The 18665-nt window shown below is 49.2% G+C and overlaps 1 protein-coding gene across 2 annotated transcripts in view; it reads left to right on the forward strand.

The window, feature by feature from the left end:
- Nucleotides 1-243: 243 nt before the first annotated feature.
- The window catches only part of LRRC75B (leucine rich repeat containing 75B), a 29146-nt gene continuing 10724 nt past the window's right edge, over nt 244-18665 (forward strand). The window contains exons 1-3 of one of the 2 annotated variants that reach the window (XM_063144021.1): nt 244-740; nt 13386-13514; nt 17796-17908. In XM_063144021.1, coding sequence (XP_063000091.1) covers nt 462-740; nt 13386-13514; nt 17796-17908 — 521 coding nt within the window. In that variant the 5' untranslated portion in view covers nt 244-461. The remainder of the gene's footprint in view (nt 741-13385; nt 13515-17795; nt 17909-18665) is intronic. The other variant, XM_063144022.1, reaches the window with a different exon arrangement.

An 18665-nucleotide genomic window follows, 5' to 3' on the forward strand; every position in this document is an offset into this window, starting at 1 on the left:
TGGGGCCTAGGCAGCCTGCGCAACACCGGAGCCAGGGCGGCCTGCGCAACACAAGCGGCACCCCGCCGCCCCCTTCGCTGCCGGTGTGCGCCCGTCTGCGCCCGCCTTCCAGCGGCGCCCCTGGCCTCGGCTCCGCTCCTGCCCTCCCCGCCGGGCGCACGTGCGTGCGAAGCGGACCCGCGGCCGGCCGGCCGGCCGGCGAGCGAGCGCGGCTGCCTTACGGGGGACCTCGCTGGAGAGCCCGGCCTCGCGTTGCGTTGCACTGCAGCACAGGCGGGCTGGGAGCCGGAAGGTGAGGCTCCCTCCGGGCAACGAGGGCGCCAACCTGGCGCGGTTTCCCGGGGGCGCCGGCGCGCCTGCAGCTGCCGCGCCTGAAGAGCCCGCACCGCGCACGGGCAGGCCTTCTCTCCTCCGCACTGCGTCCCACCCCCGCCCAAGGCAGCCTCAGAGGGAGGCGAGCCATGGGCTCCCGGCAGAGCCGGCAGAACAGCCTGGAGGCGGCGGCCGCAACCCCCTGCCCCAAGAAAGGCTTCCGAGGCACAAAGGAGCCGCCGCGGCGCCGGAGCCCCGACTTCCAGCTCGGTTCGCTTCTGCTCGGCTCCGAGAAGTTGCCCGGGCTGCTGCGCAAGAGCAGCCCGGCTCCCTACGTGAGGCGGGTGGGCTGGATCCGCGAGATCCAGAAGACCCTGCGCGACCACCAGCGCGAGCGCGCCGTCCACCTCCTCCGGCTCCTGCGAAAGGTAAGCGAGGCAAGAGATGCGGCTCCTCGGCCGCATTTCCCATTTTAAAGCGGTGCGGCAATGCCCGGCCACGCGCGAAGCCGCCGCCGCCGCGAGACTTGGCCGCGGGCAGCCCCCGTTCGAGCTGGCGGTGCCGAGGGCGCGGGCGAGGCGGAGGCTGTTGCCCAGAGGGCCGGGCCGGCAAGCTGAAGGGCAGCACGAGCCGCCAGCGGAGCCCGCTTGAGCTGGGCGCGGCGCGGGTGTCCCTCTCGCCCCGCTCGGCCCTGGGTTCGCTGGCCGGGCGAGGCGGCTCTGGGGCTGCAGGCGTGCGCTCGGCCCTCGCGGCCCGCCTTGCCTGCGCCGCTCGCCAGGGCTCCAGGCGGCCGGGGGCGCTGCGGCTGCCCTGGCCGCTCTTCCGGACGGACTCCCCGGCGGGTGGGCGGCCAATGCCTAGGGCGGGGCGGAGGCATCGCCTGAAGCAGCCGGCAAGGCGGCAGCGGCGGCTCCGACTCCGAGTTCCGTCTTGGGCCGAGGCCGTTTCGGAAGCTCCGCCACGGCTTTGCCTCGGAGCAGCCCGGGCGGGCTCAGGGTCAGGACTCTCTAGCGTAGCCCCCGGCCCGCTTCGTGTCTTTCCGTTCTTATTCGCGAGAGAGACCGGGAGCGCGAGCGGCGCTTAAACAGGCGCTTCCGCTCACCGGGACTGCTCCCCCGGGGGCGGGGCGGGGCGGCGGGCGACCCAGGGGAGCGCGGAGAGCGGCGTTGGGGCGCGGCTGAGCACGCGAAGGCTGCAAGCGGCCCTGTAGCCGCGGGGGAGGGGGGCGCCGACCCCTCTCAATTTTCTACAAACGAATGATTTAATTTATTACAGGAAATTTAGAAAATCAACAAGATAGCCTCTTGTTTTTCTTCTTAGTGGTACAAATGCTATTATTTGGGGGCAGCTCCACAGTGTATCTCAGATATAGCAAGCGAGGCGATACCTGAGAGGAAGGATTATTTTTGATTTGAACAGTTAGTCTTTTTTTTTTAGGGGCACGTTCAGATTTATAAAAGGCAATTCTTTAAAACCCCTGTTGGTTGAACGATGCACTGGACACTTGGCTTCAGTTACAATTATACATTCAGTCAAAGAATTCATTCTTTCTTTCTACGTTCACATTAATCAGTGCATCTTACCCTTCTGAAAAAACTTGTCTGCTGAAAACTGCAGCTGTTGAATTGTTGAATCAGATCAATAGTCTTTCTTTCCCTTAGTGAAATTATGCTAAAAGTACTGAGATATCTTAAACTTGTAACATCACTGGTGCAGCAGAAGAATCTGGAGACTGTACTGGGAGGCAGTTGCAAGAAATGCAAAATGATACATTTTGAAGCAGCCAAGAAAGCATGAGAATCTGCCGCCCATCAAAATGTCTTTGTAAACTCACTTGGACCTCAGGAAAGCAGATTTTAATAAATTCAGATAAGTAGGATTCCATGGCAGGAAAATCAAACAGGAAGGTGGAGGGGGGATGATGTTTATCAGATTTGCAGTTTACACAAAATTGTGTGGGAAAGCAAATAAATTGGGAGACAAACAGCATTCAAAATGATCTTATTTATTAAAATGTTTGTATCCTGCCCTATATCACAAGGATTTCAGGGCAGTGAACAGATAAAACCATACACACAATAAATATATGCTGCTAAAAACAAATTAAACCATTAATAAGCTAAAAACCAGTATAAAATTTTAAAACAGTAAAACCAATTGAAACTATGTACAGGCTTGGTGAATTGAGTCATCAAAGGCTTTGTTAAAAAGCCATGTCTGAATTTGGTGCCAAAATGAAACCAGTGCTGGTGCCAGTCAGGCCTCCAAAGGGAGGGCATTCCATAGCTGGAGTGCCACAACAGAGAAAGCCCTCTCCCATGTCTCACCATAGTGTATGTCTCATGTTGGTGGGGACACGGAGAAGTGGCCAAGTTTTCTGACATTATTTAAGGTTGTTAGAACACAAAGGGATTGTGAAGAGCTCCAAAGGGATCTCTCCAAGCTGGGAGAGTGGGCGTCCAAATGGCAGAAGTGGTTTAATGTAAGCAGGTGTAAGGTGATGCACGTTGGGGCAAAAAAACCCAACTTGCATGTATAACCTAATGGGATCTGAGCTGGCAGTGACCAAACAAGAAAAAGATCTTGGGACTGAGGTGGACAGATGGATGAAAATGTCCACCCAGTGTGCAGCTGCTGTAAAGAAGGCAAACTCCATGTTAGGCATTATTAGAAAAGGAATTGAGAATAAAACGGCCAGTATCCTACAAATCTATGTACATACAAATCTATGTATAAGGGCACACACTTATAAGCAACCACACTTAGAATACTGTGTACAGTTCTGGTCACCACACCTAAAAAAAAAGATATAGAGCTGGAAAAAGTGCAGAAAAGGGCAACTAAAATGATTAAGGGGCTGGAGCATCTCCCCTACAAGGGAAGGTTACATCTACTGGGATTGTTTAGCTTGGAAAAAGGAGGCTAAGGGGAGACATGAGAGAGGTGTACAAAATTATGCATGGTATGGAGAATGTGGACAGGGAGACATTTTTCTCCCTCTCGAAATACTAGAACCTGGGGTCATCTAGAGATGTAAAATTTCTGGAAATTTTGAAGTCATCGAAAAACCCCGGGTTTTTTCCAGGGGGAAACGGAAATTTTCGGGAAAATTGAAATAATGCAATTAGCATTAAACTGCATTACTTCAAAATTGAAATAATGCAATTAGCAGATTGAAAGTCACTTTGTTACTTTAGGAACATAAAATGTAATTATGTCCAAGTTGGTTTGGCATAAAATTATTATATTTGGTATATTAAAACTAGTGTATTCAAACAATTATTACAAATTTAATTTACTTTTTTTGGTAACAAATGGAGCTACAACCTCCTGAACTGTTAGGAACACCTGAACTGTAAGGAACCTCTTTGGTTCTGCCAGTTTATGAGGGGCAGGCAAAAAACAATTTTAAAAAACAACTGAAGAAACCACCACCATTAGTAACAAAGAAAATTATTTATGTCTCCGCTAGTCCTCCAGTGTCAAGACATAAAGCCCCCATTCCCATAAAAAGAACTGAGAAAAATGGCGGGGGGGGGGGGGGACCAAGATTCAGTGAATATGCATGAAATTAAGCAGACTCATTTTCTGACCTATAGCTATCACTATTAGTTTCAGGCTCTGCTTCCGTGGCAGTGCTGCCCCCTAGAGGCAGAAATGCATCTTCCTCTTGCATTTGAGAGTTGTCTTCTCAACTTTGCAATCTAGGACTCACAGACATTGTAATAATCTGATACTGTCCAGTTTTTAGAAATCATTGGGAGAAGTAAATATCTGAACACCTTGTCTTAAACATTTTATTCATCATGCTGAAATAAAACATCCCGTAATCCGTTTTTTCTTTATTTTTTTCAATTTTTCAGAAAAAAAACAAGGCTTTGGAAAACCTCCGGTTTTTTTCTGAATTTTTCCAGGTTTTTTCTGGACCTTCACATCCCCTGAAGCTGATTGGTGGGAGATCCAGGACAAATAAAAGGAAGGACTTCTTCACACAGCACATAGTTAAATTATGGAACTCACTACCACAAGATGTAGTGATGGCCACCAATCTGGTTGGCTTCAAAAGGGGGTTGGATAAATTCCTGGAGGCAAAGGCTATCAATTCCTGGAGGCAAAGGCTAGCCCTGATGGTTGTGTGTTATCTCCAGTATTCGAGACAATAAGCCTGTGTGCACCAGTTGCTGGGACCATGGGTTGCACCATGTCCTGCTTGTTCATCCCTGGCCGATGGCTGCTTGGCCACTGTGTGAACAGAGTGCTGGACTAGATGGACCCTTGGTCTGATCCAGCATGGCACTAATGATCGAACTAATGATCGGGGGACTAGAAAATAAGTCCTGCAAGGGAAGATGGAAGGATATGCGAACATTTCAAGTACCTTAGGAGTTGCCACACACAAGAGGGCTGCAACCTGTTCTCTGTCATTCAGGACTGCAGGATGCAAAATAACTAGTTACAAGAAGGCAGATTTTGGTTGCACATCAGGGAAAGCATCCTAATGGTCAGAGCGACGGAACCCCCGGCCTCCCTCCGTGGCTGTTGGTCTTCCATGCAAAGACCAGGCTGCCACCTGTCAGGGATGCTTTAAACTGGATTCCTGGTCTGAGCAGGGCGTGGGACTTGATGGCTGAAATGGCCCCTTCCCAACTCTATGGTAAGAATGTTCCTGGGGGAGCTTATCATTGATTCTCTACTAGTGGGTTATTCTTGATTTTTTAAAAACTATTTTGTTAATTGGTGGTAAGAACCATAACAATTGTTGCTTAGTGATTTTTTTAAAACGTACATAAATACAGTATGGCTGCAAAAATAACAGCTAAATAAAAACAGGCTACAGTTTTGTCTTTAGACTGCCCCCCTCCCTACTTTTTTGGCAGCCCCCTGCCCAGAACCCTTAGGCTGGCTATAGGCCACCAAGTGCCAAACTGCTGAGAGGGACATTTGAAGGGCGGTCATCCACCCTGTCATCCATGCCCACCCACCCCAGAAGACCCCTCCCCATTTTAGGTTCAGTGATGTATTGTGTTTTCTTTCCCCAAGCAGCTTACATTTAAAACAAAACAATTTAAAAGTGCAAAATGCAAAAGCCGTGGCAATATTGAATCACTTCAGCCAACAGCAACAACATCCCATTTGGCAGCGCTCTAGTCTGAGTCAAACTAGCAGAACGTTTTTGGGGCTGGCTATCAGGGACGCTCTTTTGGGGGGGGTCTCCTTTTTATTACTCTCTATTAAAGGATCCCAATCCATCGTGGACCCAGTCGGCGTCCTGCCGTTCACTGGTTCTGTGGCGCTTCCTGGCCTCACAGCAACCAGCCCAGCGCTCTCTGCTCCATTCTATTCACTCTTCTCCTTCACTGCTGCCTCCAAATATTTCAGTACCTTACCTCAGGTACTTTAAGAATCCAATCCAGTTTATGAAACAAAATAATGTTTATTTAACAATAAGTAAGTTCATGCAGTTTATCCATCTGGTTTCATTTGTTGCAATACTTGTTTGTTACAATACAGTATATCAGGTATCCTTGTCTACGCTACCCACTAGTCAAATCTATCTCCTCCTGTTTCCTCTTTTCCCAAAACAATAAAACGTTGATCTTACTCTGTTCTAAACTGCTTCAGCAGACAAACCCAGACTCTCCCTCTGTGAACTCTCTACATACAACTCAACAGCTTCTAACTGCTTAACTGTCCTACAATTTTGAGGAGGCCTACTCCGAGTCCCTCTGGTAGAGGCAAAGGGGGACCCTTTGGTAAAGATTTGTTAATTTATTAACATTGACAAGGCAAAGTTGATTGATTTTTCTGTTGCTGTTGATGAATTTACCCAAAGAAAATCAGGTAAAGCATTTCTGAATGTGAAGAAGTGATGTCTTATATATATCTTGAATAAAAGCGCTTGCCATTACCTTTTTTATAAATCATTCTAGTTCATATGTATTTAGAACTGATTAAAAATACTTAATGGGCGATTTGAAATGGGGCCTACATTTCCCATCTGGCCCGGGCCTATTACCAACTTTGCCCGGCCCTGACTGTCACACATTTGAACCCTACAGCCAAGCCATTTAGGGCAGAACCTCAGGGCCACAGGACCTGCCCAGTCCTCCCCCGGGGTTTCCCAGATGGCTCTGCCCCCTTTCCCCCAACCACCACCAATTGTTTCATGGTTTTCTGGGTTTTTGCAGTTTTTCCCTGATCTAAAAGGTTCACGTTCCTCTCCGCAGGCTCAGCTACTGGCAGAATGAGCTTTCAGCTAAAGGATGCTGGCATTTTTGGTATTCTGGCCTTGCTGCTTGGCCCTGCTCACTGCTGGAATGTGCCCCCACCCCCCAGAGCTGCTCTGGAGTTGCATTCAGCCCTCCGGCTGAAAGAGGGTCTGTAATGGGGCTGTAAAGGTCAAAAGCAGCATCTCAATTTGAGTCCAAAACTAGGGTGACAGGGAGGATCGGGCTCCTGTATCTTTAACAGTTGTATTGAAAAGGAAATTTCAGCAGGTGTTATTTGTATATATGGGGAACCTGGTGAAATTCCCTCTTCATCACAACAGGTTAAAGGTGCAGGAGCTATTCTAGAGTGACCAGATTTAAAAGAGGGCAGGGCACCTGCAGCTTTAACTGTTGTGATGAAGAGGAAATTTCACCAGGTTCTCCATATATACAAATGACACCTGCTGAAATTTCCTTTTCAATACAACTGTTAAAGATTCAGGAGCCCTGTCCGCCTTTTCATGTGGTCGCCTTATCCAAAACCAAACGGGCAGCCAGTGCAGATTGAACAGAATTGGTGAAAAATACGTTTTTAGCAACTAGCTCTAGCTAATAATCTGGCATTGGGAGTTTCTGAACACTTTTTAAGGGCAGCCTCACAAGCATACATTATGTTGTAGTAGTCTCACCTGGACTAGGACTGTGGCAGTGTCTGACTGCTGCAGAGGCACCAGCTGAAGCTGGCAAAGGGCGCTCTGAGTCACTGCTGCCACTGAGCAGGACTGGATGGCAAGCGTCCACAAGCGCTGGCGGATGCTCCTTCGAGAGGAGTGCAGCCCCACCTGGAACAGGTTGCACCTCTAGGCCTGAGTCAGGAAGCCCACCAGCACTGGCCTCCAGCTGGCTGGATAATCGATTTTAAAATGCCTGTACTGCCCTTCAGCAGAGTTTCCAGGTGAGTTTTCAAAAACAAAGTGATGTTTCATCTTGTCCCCCATCCAGCCCTTTGCAGCCAACAAGGGACAGTTTGGGCTGGGTTTCCACAGCATCCCAAACCATCTCATGTCATCAAGAGAAACAGCTGGGTGTCAGTTCTACAGTTTAAGCTCTACTGCCTGTGGTGGACATCGGATGCACGTCTCCTGCTGTATGGCTTTAATCTAATTATAACAAAAGGAAAAGTAATTCATTAGTCACATGGCATTTAATTGATTAATCTTTGGATTCAATTTGCATTCAATATTTCTGAAACAAGAAGCATACTTCCTTCTAGTATAATGCACATCTGTGTTGTGGCAGGTGCTATTTCAGAGGGACGGCCTCTTCAAGTGAGAGAAAAGGGAGGAGGCCTCTAAAGAGGATGCTTGCATCATCCGCTGAGTAGAGGGGCTTGTCTTAAATCTATATAAATCTACTCTGGGGCACCATTTTAATCAATTAAAAGTCTTATTTGACTAACCAACCAATTAAACACTGCAATCTAAGTAAATATAACTTCCTGTACAGAATCAGAGAACTAAGATTGTTGTCAGATTTCTCTGTTTACATGGTGGATACTCTTGACAGTAAAATGCATTCACATTACTAGGCTCCGATCATGGGCTGGGAACACCCAGGGGAGGGGATGAGCAGGGCTGCAATGAACGGAGGGGCAGAGGCAGACCACAGGAAGGGTCCTGCAGCATCGGACCGAGGGAGGGGCCTCCTTGTCCAAAATCTGTTTCCGATAGTGTTTTAACTGCTTTTACTGCTTTTCAATTATATGTTGTTTTAACTTGGATCATGGTTTAATTTGTTTTTAACTGTGCGTATTTATTGTTTTGTACTGTATGTTTTTATCTGTACACCGCTCTGAGATCTTAATGATATAGGGCAGAATATGAATGTCATAAATAAATAAATAATAAATAAATAGTGGGAAGACCGCAAGAGCGGGATGAAGGAACGAGCTGCTCTGCCATGTTTGTCCTGCTGGCAAACACAGGTACACTGCATCTAGACATGGAGGGTCCATTTAGCCACTGAGATAAACCTGTCTATTCCCCCTCCCCCTTTGAAGTCCTGTCAGTTGGTGGCCACCACCACATCTTGTGACAGTGAATTCCACCCATTAAAAGATCCAGAGGGCTGGTCAAAAGTGCATCTCCAGATGTTTTGGACTACAACTCCCGTAATTTCTGGCCACTGGTCTTGATGGCAGGGGCTTCTGGGAGCTGAAGTCCAAAATATCTGGAGATCTTCCTTCTGCCCATCCCTGGTGTAGGCAAGTGGTTGAGGAATGTCAAGCATATTGTCTGTTGTGTGGCAACACACTTCTGCGGAAATGCTGACATTCAGAATTTGACCTTGAAATTTGGACTTCAGGTGAATTGTGAGAGCAGCCTTGTGGTTATCATTTATTTCTCCAAACACTCATTTGTAAAACATACAATATAACATACAACTACTTCATACAGTGGTGAGAAAAAGTTTATGAACCCAAATATTTCCAATCTAAACTGTTATTAGATCTTAATCTAACCCCATATTCCCAGATAAAGAACAATAGATAATGACACCCCAACATCATACTTTTCCAGTATTTATTTATCCACAATTGATTCAACAGTCAATATCCAAGTGTGGGAAAGTATGTGAACCTTTAGATTCAGTACCTGGTGGCCACACCCTTGAGCAGCAATGAGTTCGAGTTACATTTCCTGTAACTGTTGGTCAGTCTCTCACATTGGTTTTAAGGAATTTTGGCCCATCCTTCCTTACAGAACAGCTTCAACTCTGTGACATTTGAGGGCTTCCTTGCATGCCACAACATTTCCATGGATTTTAGGTCTGGACTTTGACTAGGCCATTCTAGAACAGGGAATGTCTTCTTCCGCAGCCATTCTTTGGTAGATCTGCCTGTATGCTTGGGATCATTGTCTTGTTGAATGATCCACTTTTCATCTTTTCATCTTCAGTTCACTTTTCATCTTCAGTTCACGGATGGATGGATGGCCTGACATTCTCCACTAGAATCTTCTGATACACTGCAGAACTAATGGTTGTGGCAATGATGACAAGCCGTCCAGGTCCTGAGGCAGCAAAGCTGGCCCAAACCATCACTTCCCCATCACCACGCTTGACAGTGGGGATGAGGTTCTTCTGTTTGAACTCAGTGGGGGTTTTTTTGCCAAAAAGTTCTACCTTTGACTTGGCTTTGTTCCAGAAGTCTTGGGGATGATCTGTGTGATCTTTAGCGAACTTCAGAAGGGCAGCAATGTTCTTTTTAGAGAACCTTGGTTTCCTCTTGGCTATCCTCCCATGTACACCATTCTTGTCCAGTATTTTGCTGATCATTTGAGTCATTTACACTCACATTAGCCAGGGCAAGAGTGGCCTGCAGATCCTTGAATGTTACTCTGGGAGGCGTGTGTGTGTGTGTGTACGTGTACATGTACGTATGTACTGGATGATTAGCCAGTTTGTTCTTGGAGAGATTTTGGTAGAGTGACTGCTCCTGGGTAGAGTGACTCTGGTCTTGAGACTTCTCGATTTGTAGATTCTCTGTCTGACAGTGGATTAGTGGAGCCCCAAATTCTTAGAAATGGTTTTGAAATCCTTTCTAGATGGCTGAGCATCAATAACTGCTTTTCTGAGATCCTCAGAAATGTCTTTGGATCGTGGCATCATTGCACCCTGAATTTTAAGTACTCATTGTTTGCCTCACTTAAGCATTGTTTTATTTCACCAGACAAGGAATTGGTTAATATAAACCCTACTGGATATTTAGAAAAGAACTGGTTTTGTGGCACGAAGGCAGTCTAGGTAAAACTATGGAATTTCCATAATTATCATTAGGATTCACAAAGTTTTTCTCACAACTATATGTGCAGCTTTTACATTCTGTCATGGAACAATTTACCTGCCAGGATTTACCAGCCCTTGAATCAAGAGCTGCCTCTTGGGGTGACCCATTGACGCAACAGAGAAGGGGACATGTTGTCTAGCATGGTCCTTTCGTTTCCCCTGGCTGACTGTAGCCGCACCCGGGCCAGGCCTGGGGCTACAGCCACAGTCAGGTGCCCTTGCTTGTGTGGCTCCCAGTCAAGCTGAGCTGCATAGTGAGTCTGCCTGCTTGGAACATGGGCAGCTGCCCAGTGAGACTCTTGGTCAAAGAGTACTAATCAATGGAACCTTCTCAAACTGGGGAGAGGCAACGAGTGGGTTACCGCAGGGCTCAGTCCTGGGCCCAGTGCTCTTCGATATTTTTATTAATGATTTGGACGAGGAGGTGCAGGGAACGCTGATCAAATTTGCAGATGACACAAAATTGGGTGGGATAGCTAATACCCTGGAAGACAGAAACAAACTTCAAAGTGATCTTGATAGGCTGGAGTGCTGGGCTGAAAACAACAGGATGAAATTTAATAGGGATAAATGCCAAGTTCTATATTTAGGAAATAGAAACCAAAGGCACAGTTACAAGTTACTTGGCTTAGCAATACTACAAACGAGAAGGATCTTGGAATTGTTGTAGATTTCAAGCTGAATGTGAGCCAACAGTGCGATATGGCTGCAAGAAAGGCAAATGCTATTTTGGGCTGCATTAATAGAAGTATAGCTTCCAAATCACGTGAGGTACTGGTTCCTCTCTATTCAGTCCTGGTTAGGCCTCATCTAGAGTATTGCGTCCAGTTCTGGGCTCCACAATTCAAGAAGGACGCAGACAAGCTGGAGCGTGTTCAGAGGAGGGCAACCAGGATGATCAGGGGTCTGGAAACAAAGCCCTATGAAGAGAGACTGAAAGAACTGGGCCTGTTTAGCCTGGAGAAGAGAAGATTGAGGGGAGACATGAGAGCACTCTTCAAATACTTGAAAGGTTGTCACACAGAGGAGGGCCAGGATCTCTTCTCGATCCTCCCAGAGTGCAGGACATGGAATAATGGACTCAAGTTAAAGGAAGCCAGATTCCGGCTGGACATCAGGAAAAACTTCCTGACTGTTAGAGCAGTGCGACAATGGAATCAGTTACCTAGGGAGGTTGTGGGCTCTCCCACACTAGAGGCCTTCAAGAGGCAGCTGGACAAGCATCTGTCGGGGATGCTTTAGGTTGGATTCCTGCATTGAGCAGGGGGTTGGACTCGATGGCCTTGTAGGCCCCTTCCAACTCTGCTATTCTATGATTCTATGATCTAGAGATCATAGAATCATAGAATAGCATAAATAACCGCCCAGAGAGCTTCGGCTATTGGGCGGTATAAAAATGTAATAAATAAATAAATAAATAAATAGCTGGGACTGCAGGGTCTACAACAGCCTCCCCCCAACTGGTGCCCCCCAGATGTGTTGGACTACAGATCACATCATCCCCAGCCAGCATGGCCAACACATCTGGAGGGCCCTGGGACTGGAAGCTGACCTTCAGTCTCCTCCAGTAGCTGAAAGCGGTTGCTTAACTCTAATGCTTCCATTGGTGGAGAATGTCTTCTGGTTCTTCTGTTCCTGTCACCCTTGTCCAGGGAGTTTCCTCTTCCTTGGCTTTCCTCACCTCAGCATTCTCCACTTCAACTTGCTGTTGCTTTCCAATCTCTTGTGCTTCTTGTTGCTGTTACAGTTCCACCGTTCTGTCTAAGAACTCTTCGCCTTCACTTATTCCTTGGCGGGTGGACACTCACCGCTCATGTCCTCTCACTTCTTCCAATAGTGTAACCAGCTTGCACTTGTTGCAGGTGTGTGCCATGTCGATCTCAGGCATAAACACGAACATTGCACACACACTTTGCAGGTCACCACCACTAGAGACTCCTTTCTGTCCATATTTTCTATTTCTGTTTTGTTTCTGATTTCTGATTGTATTGGAATTGCCTGTGCTCTCTGTACTCTCTGAAGCTGAACAACAAAGTCCCCTACTATATAAGTGTGTTGTAAGAGAAGAACATTTTGTAAAGGACCTTCCCCTTTTCCTCCCCTGCCGAATGTCCCCTGACAAACTCCTGTTTGCTCTTCCTTTCACTTGCTCTGATCACTCTCTCTGGGAGCTGGCTTCCATATGTAGCTTCTAGTCCAGCTGGGGCGGCTCTTCTCAGCTAGGAGTTGGAATGAATCATAGAATTCAAAAGAGCCTATAAGGCAAACCCCTGCCCACTCAGCTGCTGAGAGCAAACAGGCCACACCCCTTCAGGCCCAGCAGCAGCTCTCAGGATATGCCCCTTAACTCAGCCCTCAGGAGCACATGGCCTCTTGGAAATGGCAGCCTCCTGTATTTACCTGAGGCCTCTCTCTTCATTGCCTTGGTCTCCTCTTTCACTACACTTCCTCTGACAAACTCCTATTTGCTCGCCCTGATCACTCGCTCTCTGAGAGCTGGCTTCCTTTTGTAGCTTCTAGTCCAGGTAGGACAGCTCCTCTTCTCTGCTTCTGCTCAGCTTGGAGTCAGGAATCAGAATGAGTTTGAGTGACAGCTGGGTGCCTCTTTCTCTGAGTGGAGTTAGGGGACAGGGCCCCTCTCTCCCAGGTCTCATACGACTTGGGAATTCTGGACTCCACCCCCACCCCCCATTGTCACTGTACATGTTAAAAGAGCAGCCAGGCTTGACGGCCAGATATTCCTGTCTTGTGCTGAAATAGAGCAGAAGGGTTTGGCTATCTCAAAGGCACAACCCACTATCGTTGGTTCCCCACAAAGAGAAGCAGCAACCTCTCCCTGGTGCTGCCAGGAGCTCTCGCCTGAATGCCCCCTTGGCCCAAGTGGCTGTGTGGTGGCCAGTCCTGCCGCTGGAGCTGCCACTCGCCTTCAAGCTCCTGCTGCTGGAGCTGCCACTCACCTTTGCTTTGGCCCAGACCGGGTGCTGATGCCCGGGTGCATCTTCTGGTCTTTTCCTGCAGGACCTTGGCTTAGAAGGGACGTTCCTCAGCGAAGTTCTCTACAAGAATGCAGCGTTCCTAAACCTTGTGGATCCAATCTCCCATGATCTCCTGATGAGCCTCGCTAGAGACCTGCAGTGCCCCAAGAAGGTGAGGGTTACCACTGGACATTTCGCACCCGTGTGTGTGTGCGCATGTATGTGCATGCACATTGGCATGTGCATGTATGCAACAAAACACATGTGTGACTGTAAGTAAGGAATCTGGGTGAGGCACCAGGACTTAGTCAAACACGGAGGCCCTTCTTTTTACAAAACTTAAGAATTTATTAGTAACAACTTACCCATTAACACACTGTGAGTCCCTGAGTTATCTCCTAAGTAACTGTCCAGCCGTCCCTGCAGGGCCCTGCGCGTTGCCGGGGTTAGCTTCTTATGCCGCTCCTGAAATGCTGCTCACCGTGGCCAGCTGCCCAACTCCCTGCTCCTTCAGCCATTCTGTACAATGTGGACTTCTCTTTCTTATCCTCCCCAAATCCCTTGAAAACCTTCCTCCTTTCCTTTTTCTCCCCCCTCCTCCTCCTCCTCCTCTCTTTTCTCCTTCACTTCTCCCCGCCCCCTCTTCTAACCACTCCCAACTGCCGCCGCTTTCTATTCCCCTCCTTCCATTACCATGACAACCCATGTCACACATGCATATCCACAGTGCTCCAAGAGGGCTGTGTGGCCTTATCAAATCCCCGAAGAACTTGTTTCTCTGCTGCCACCCCAGAGGGCAGGACGAGATCTAAGGGGCATCAGTCACTGGGGGGGGGGGAGAGTTCGTGAACTTAATAATGGGATTGGATAGCAGGCCTTGAGGGGCAGTGATGGGCTCTCCCTGCTTGGAGGTCTTCAAGCAGAGTCTGACCCTCCGTCCGTCCGTCCGTTGGGGATGCTCCAGCTTCACCAACACTGAGAGAGCCCAGTTGCACGTCTGCTCTTTGTGCCAGTGGGGATGAACTGTGCAGGACGATGCCAGCTCCCTCACCCAGCTTCAGCAGGAGGCAGGTGTGTGCTGCTGTTGCTTGCAAAGGGTGGCCGCACCTTGGCTGTCTCACCCTCTGGCTTATTTTTGGCTTGGGGTGGGGGGGTCGGTCTTTCTTCTGCCATGGAGCTCCAATGCAGGCAGAACCCAATTCTGCTACACATACGAATAACCACAAATCCACAACGCTTAACTCCTGCGGTGTTGAACAGCAGGCCTCCCTAGGAGGATCTTTGCCATGATAGGGAAATGTAGCCTCCATGTCCAGAGGCAGCATGCCTTTGAGCACCCAACGGCAGGGGAGGGCCGCCTGAGCTCCCAGGGGCATCTGGAAGGCCTCATCCGGCATCAGGGCTCCTCTCACATTTTACAGCCACACCACGAGAAGTTCATCAGCGCCGGGGAACTAGGCTTCTTCTACCAGCATGCTCCACCTCGCAGTTGCCACTTGGCGGAAAACTGCTGCCACACCTGGTGGGAGCTGCACCATAGATGCTTAAAAGGCAGACCCATTTGCACAGCTGGCCTGAGAGAGAATGCTGCCTGCTCTGGCCTGGGTGATCCCCTCAGAGCTCGGCAGGCAGGGGGAGGACTAGGCTGGGCTGAGTTCCAGGGGGGCCCACCTCACTTTCTGGGATCCGGCGTCCCTCCTCCCTGGACAAGCTGCCTGCAGAACTGCTCTTTGCAGTCTGTCTCCAGACAGCCCCTCTTGGACGCTCGCTGGTTCCAGTGGGAGGGTGATGTATGTGCTGCACATCATGAGCCAGAAGGCCATGGCTGGTCTCCTATGGGAGCATGGGGGGGGGGGGGTGGAGCTTCATGGTGGGATGCATGCAGAAGGCTGTGGAGGAAATCCTCGTTCGCTCCAGCAGCAGCAGCAGGGCTGGCCATGCTCTCCTCTGGACTACCGCCAGTCTGAGAGCAGCCTTCCCTAAGCTGGTGCCCTCCAGATGTGTAGGACTAAAACTCCCATCATTCCCAGGCAACATAGCCAATGAGGGATGATGAGAGTTGCAGTCCAACACATCTGGAGACCAGCGCCCAGATATCTTCTATAGCACTCTGTGCTTTGATGTTGTGTAACTGGAGTAGAGCTCGTACAGCTCTGGCTTGAGGGCAGATGGAGACAAACTCCTGGTGGATACAACCAAGCACTGGTAAGTGCCTATAGTAAGGTATATTCGGGGCAGTGAGGGCAGCAAAAAAACAATACCTTGCTGCCACTATCAAATCATCTACCTGCCACCCAGTGGAGCTTTTCAGAGTTGTCTGGGGGCTATTACATGCTGGCCCCAAGGACATGGTAGAACCATCTGAGGCCTGCTGTAATAAATTTGCTGGGCACTTCCAGAATAAAATCTTTGGCATCCACCAGGACTTAGATTCCAGTGTTATAGCAGATGAATCTAGTGAGGTGTCCAGAGCACAGTCTTGTCCAGTTTTCTTGGAGGAATTTCAGTTGGTACAGCTCAAGGATGTTGACAAAGTGCTTGGACAGGTTTGTGCAACCACCTCTGTATTGCATCCTTGCCCCTCTTGGCTAATTAAAGATAGCAGCCAGCTGGGCCAAGGAAGTGATTAATGCCTCTCTGTGAGAGGGAGTGGTCCGAGGCCGTCAGAAAGAGGCGGCAGTGAGACCACTCCTGAAGAAAACTTCCTTGGACCTGGAAAATCTTAATAACTACAGGCCAGTAGCAAATGTTCCATTCCTGGACAAGGTCCTTGAGCGGGTGGTTGTGGGCCTGCTCCAGACACTCTTGGATGAGACTAATTATCTGGATCCATTTTAGTTGGGTTACAGGCCTGGTTTTGGCATGGAAACAGCCTTGGGCGCCCTGTTTGATTACCTATGTCGGGAGAAAGACAGGAAGTGTGACTGTTGATTCTCCTTGATCTCTCAGCGGTTTTCGATACCATCGACCATGGTATCCTTCTGGAGCACCTGGCTGAGTTGGGAGAAGGAGGTACTACATTACAGTGGTTCCGCTCCTACCTGGTTGGTCAGCTCCAGAAGGTGGTATTGGGGGAACATTGCTCGGCTCTGTGGATTCTCCAGTATGGGGTTCCGCAAGGGTCAGTTTTGTCCCCTATGCTGTTTAACATTTACATGAAACCGTTGGGTGTGGTCATCTGGGGTTTTGGAGTGCGTTGTCATCAGTACGCTGATGACACACAGCTCTATTTCTCCTTTTCATCTTCAACAGGTAAGGCTGTGGATGTGCTGAACCAGTGCCTGGCTACGATAATGGACTGGATGTGGGCTAATAAACTGAAACTCAATCCAGACAAGACTGATATGCTGTTAGTGGCTGGTTCTTCTGACAGGATAGTGGGTGTTCAACCTGTTCTGGATGGGGCTGCACTCCCCCTGAAGGAGCAGGTTCATAGCTTGGCGGTTCTCCTAGAACCATCTCTGTCACTTGAGGCCCAGGTGGCCTCGGTGGCACAAAGTGCCTTCTACCAGCTTCGGTTGGTTGCCCAGTTACGCCCTATCTGGACAGGGATAACCTGGCTTCAGTTGTCTACGCCCTGGTAACCTCCAAGTTAGATTACCGCAATGCGCTCTACGTGAGGCTGCCTTTGAAGATGGTTCCGAAGCTGCAGCTTGTGCAAAATGCAATGGCCAGATTGATAACCGGAACGAGAAGATTCAAGCATATAAGACCCACTCTGGCCCACTTGCATTGGCTGCCTTTACGTCTCCAAGCCCAATTCAAGGTGCTGGTTTTAACCTATAAAGCCTTACGTGGCTTGGGACCACAATACCAGATGGAACGCCTCTCTCGACATGAACCTACCCATATATCACACTCAACGTCTAAGGTCCTCCTCCGGGTGCCTACCCTGAGGGAAGCCCAGAGAATGGCAACAAGGAAGGGGGCCTTTTCAGTGGTAGCCCCTCAATTATGGAGTGATATCCCCAAGGAGGCTTGCCTGGTGCCAGCATTGTTATCTTTTTGGCACCAGGTCAAGACTTTTCTCCCAGGCATTTAATAGCATATGCTGAGTTTTTTAACTGACCCCAGAATAATTGTTTTTAACGGATTGTTTTGTTTGTTTCTTATGGTTTTAAATTTGGTATTTTTGTTTTTAATGTTCACTGTTTTTAACTTTTGTAAACTGCCCAGAGAGCTTCGGCTATGGGGCGGTATATAAATGTAAATAATAATAATATTCCCATTGGCTCCAGTGGGGGATGCATTCCACAGTCCTGTTCTGCTGCTCTGTTCCTGGCCTGGCAGCCTTGAGCTGGCTCTGCAAGGCCCCAGGCCCAGCCCAGGCCATCCAGCAGTGTCAGGGGGTATGGATCCATCTGCAGAAAACCTTCTTTGCAGAGAACGTTGGCTGGCGCTCGGATGAGGATGATTGATAAAGCGTCCCTGGTTGACCGTCTCGTGCTTTCAGGGATGTGACCCTTGGAAGTCCTCGGATCGGATCTGCCGGCAGCTGATCTACCACTTGACGCCTCATTCAAAATGGCACCGCCATGGACCGCCACGCCGGAAATCCCAGGGAAGGTGAGCTGCGAGATGGACTGAGTGTGTGCGCGCACACCTGCATGTTTAATGAGGGGATGGGGTGCAAGCGAGGCATGGAAATCATGGGCACGTCGTGGCCCACAGAGCGAGGGAGGACAGAGGTGCAGCAGAGGGGGCAAAAGTCTTCCACCTGCCCCAGCCTTGCATCAGACACAGAAATGCCTCAGCGTCCTAGTTAGCATCCTGGTCTGGGTGGTGGTCAGGTACTCTGATGGGAGATGATGGCCCAAGTGGATCTAGGGTGGTGGGAAATGTCCTTCAGTCCATGGACCAAATTCCAATCTGAGAGAGGTCTCGGGGCGCTTTCAGTCTGTGGGTGGAGCTACAGGGTGTGGCCCAAATGTGATTCTTACTGATTTTAAGCCTACTCAGGAGTGAGCCAGACAAGCCTCTGCAAGTCTACTCAGAAGCAAGCAGAGCAAAGCCTCTGAAGTAGACAGGATGGAATCAGTCTGCAGTTTCCTCCCCTAGCAGGGAAAAGCTCTTATCTCCTGTTGATTGAAGATAAGAGCTTCTCCCTGCTGGAATTGGTGACAGGCTCTGGGGAAGAAGCTAGCAGGCCAGATGAGGAATCCCCCTGGGCCATATCTGGCCTGTGAGCAGGAGGTTAACCATGCTGGATCTATGGTGTTGAGGTTTGGCCTGATAAAGGAAGGAGGAATACCAAAGACTCTGGAACAGCAGGGCATTTCTGTAGGCAGAGGTGAGAAAAGCAGCCCCCTCCCCCCCCCACTGG

The sequence above is a fragment of the Elgaria multicarinata genome, chromosome 18, assembly GCF_023053635.1.
Source record: "Elgaria multicarinata webbii isolate HBS135686 ecotype San Diego chromosome 18, rElgMul1.1.pri, whole genome shotgun sequence".
NCBI classification, from domain to species: Eukaryota; Metazoa; Chordata; class Lepidosauria; order Squamata; family Anguidae; genus Elgaria; species Elgaria multicarinata.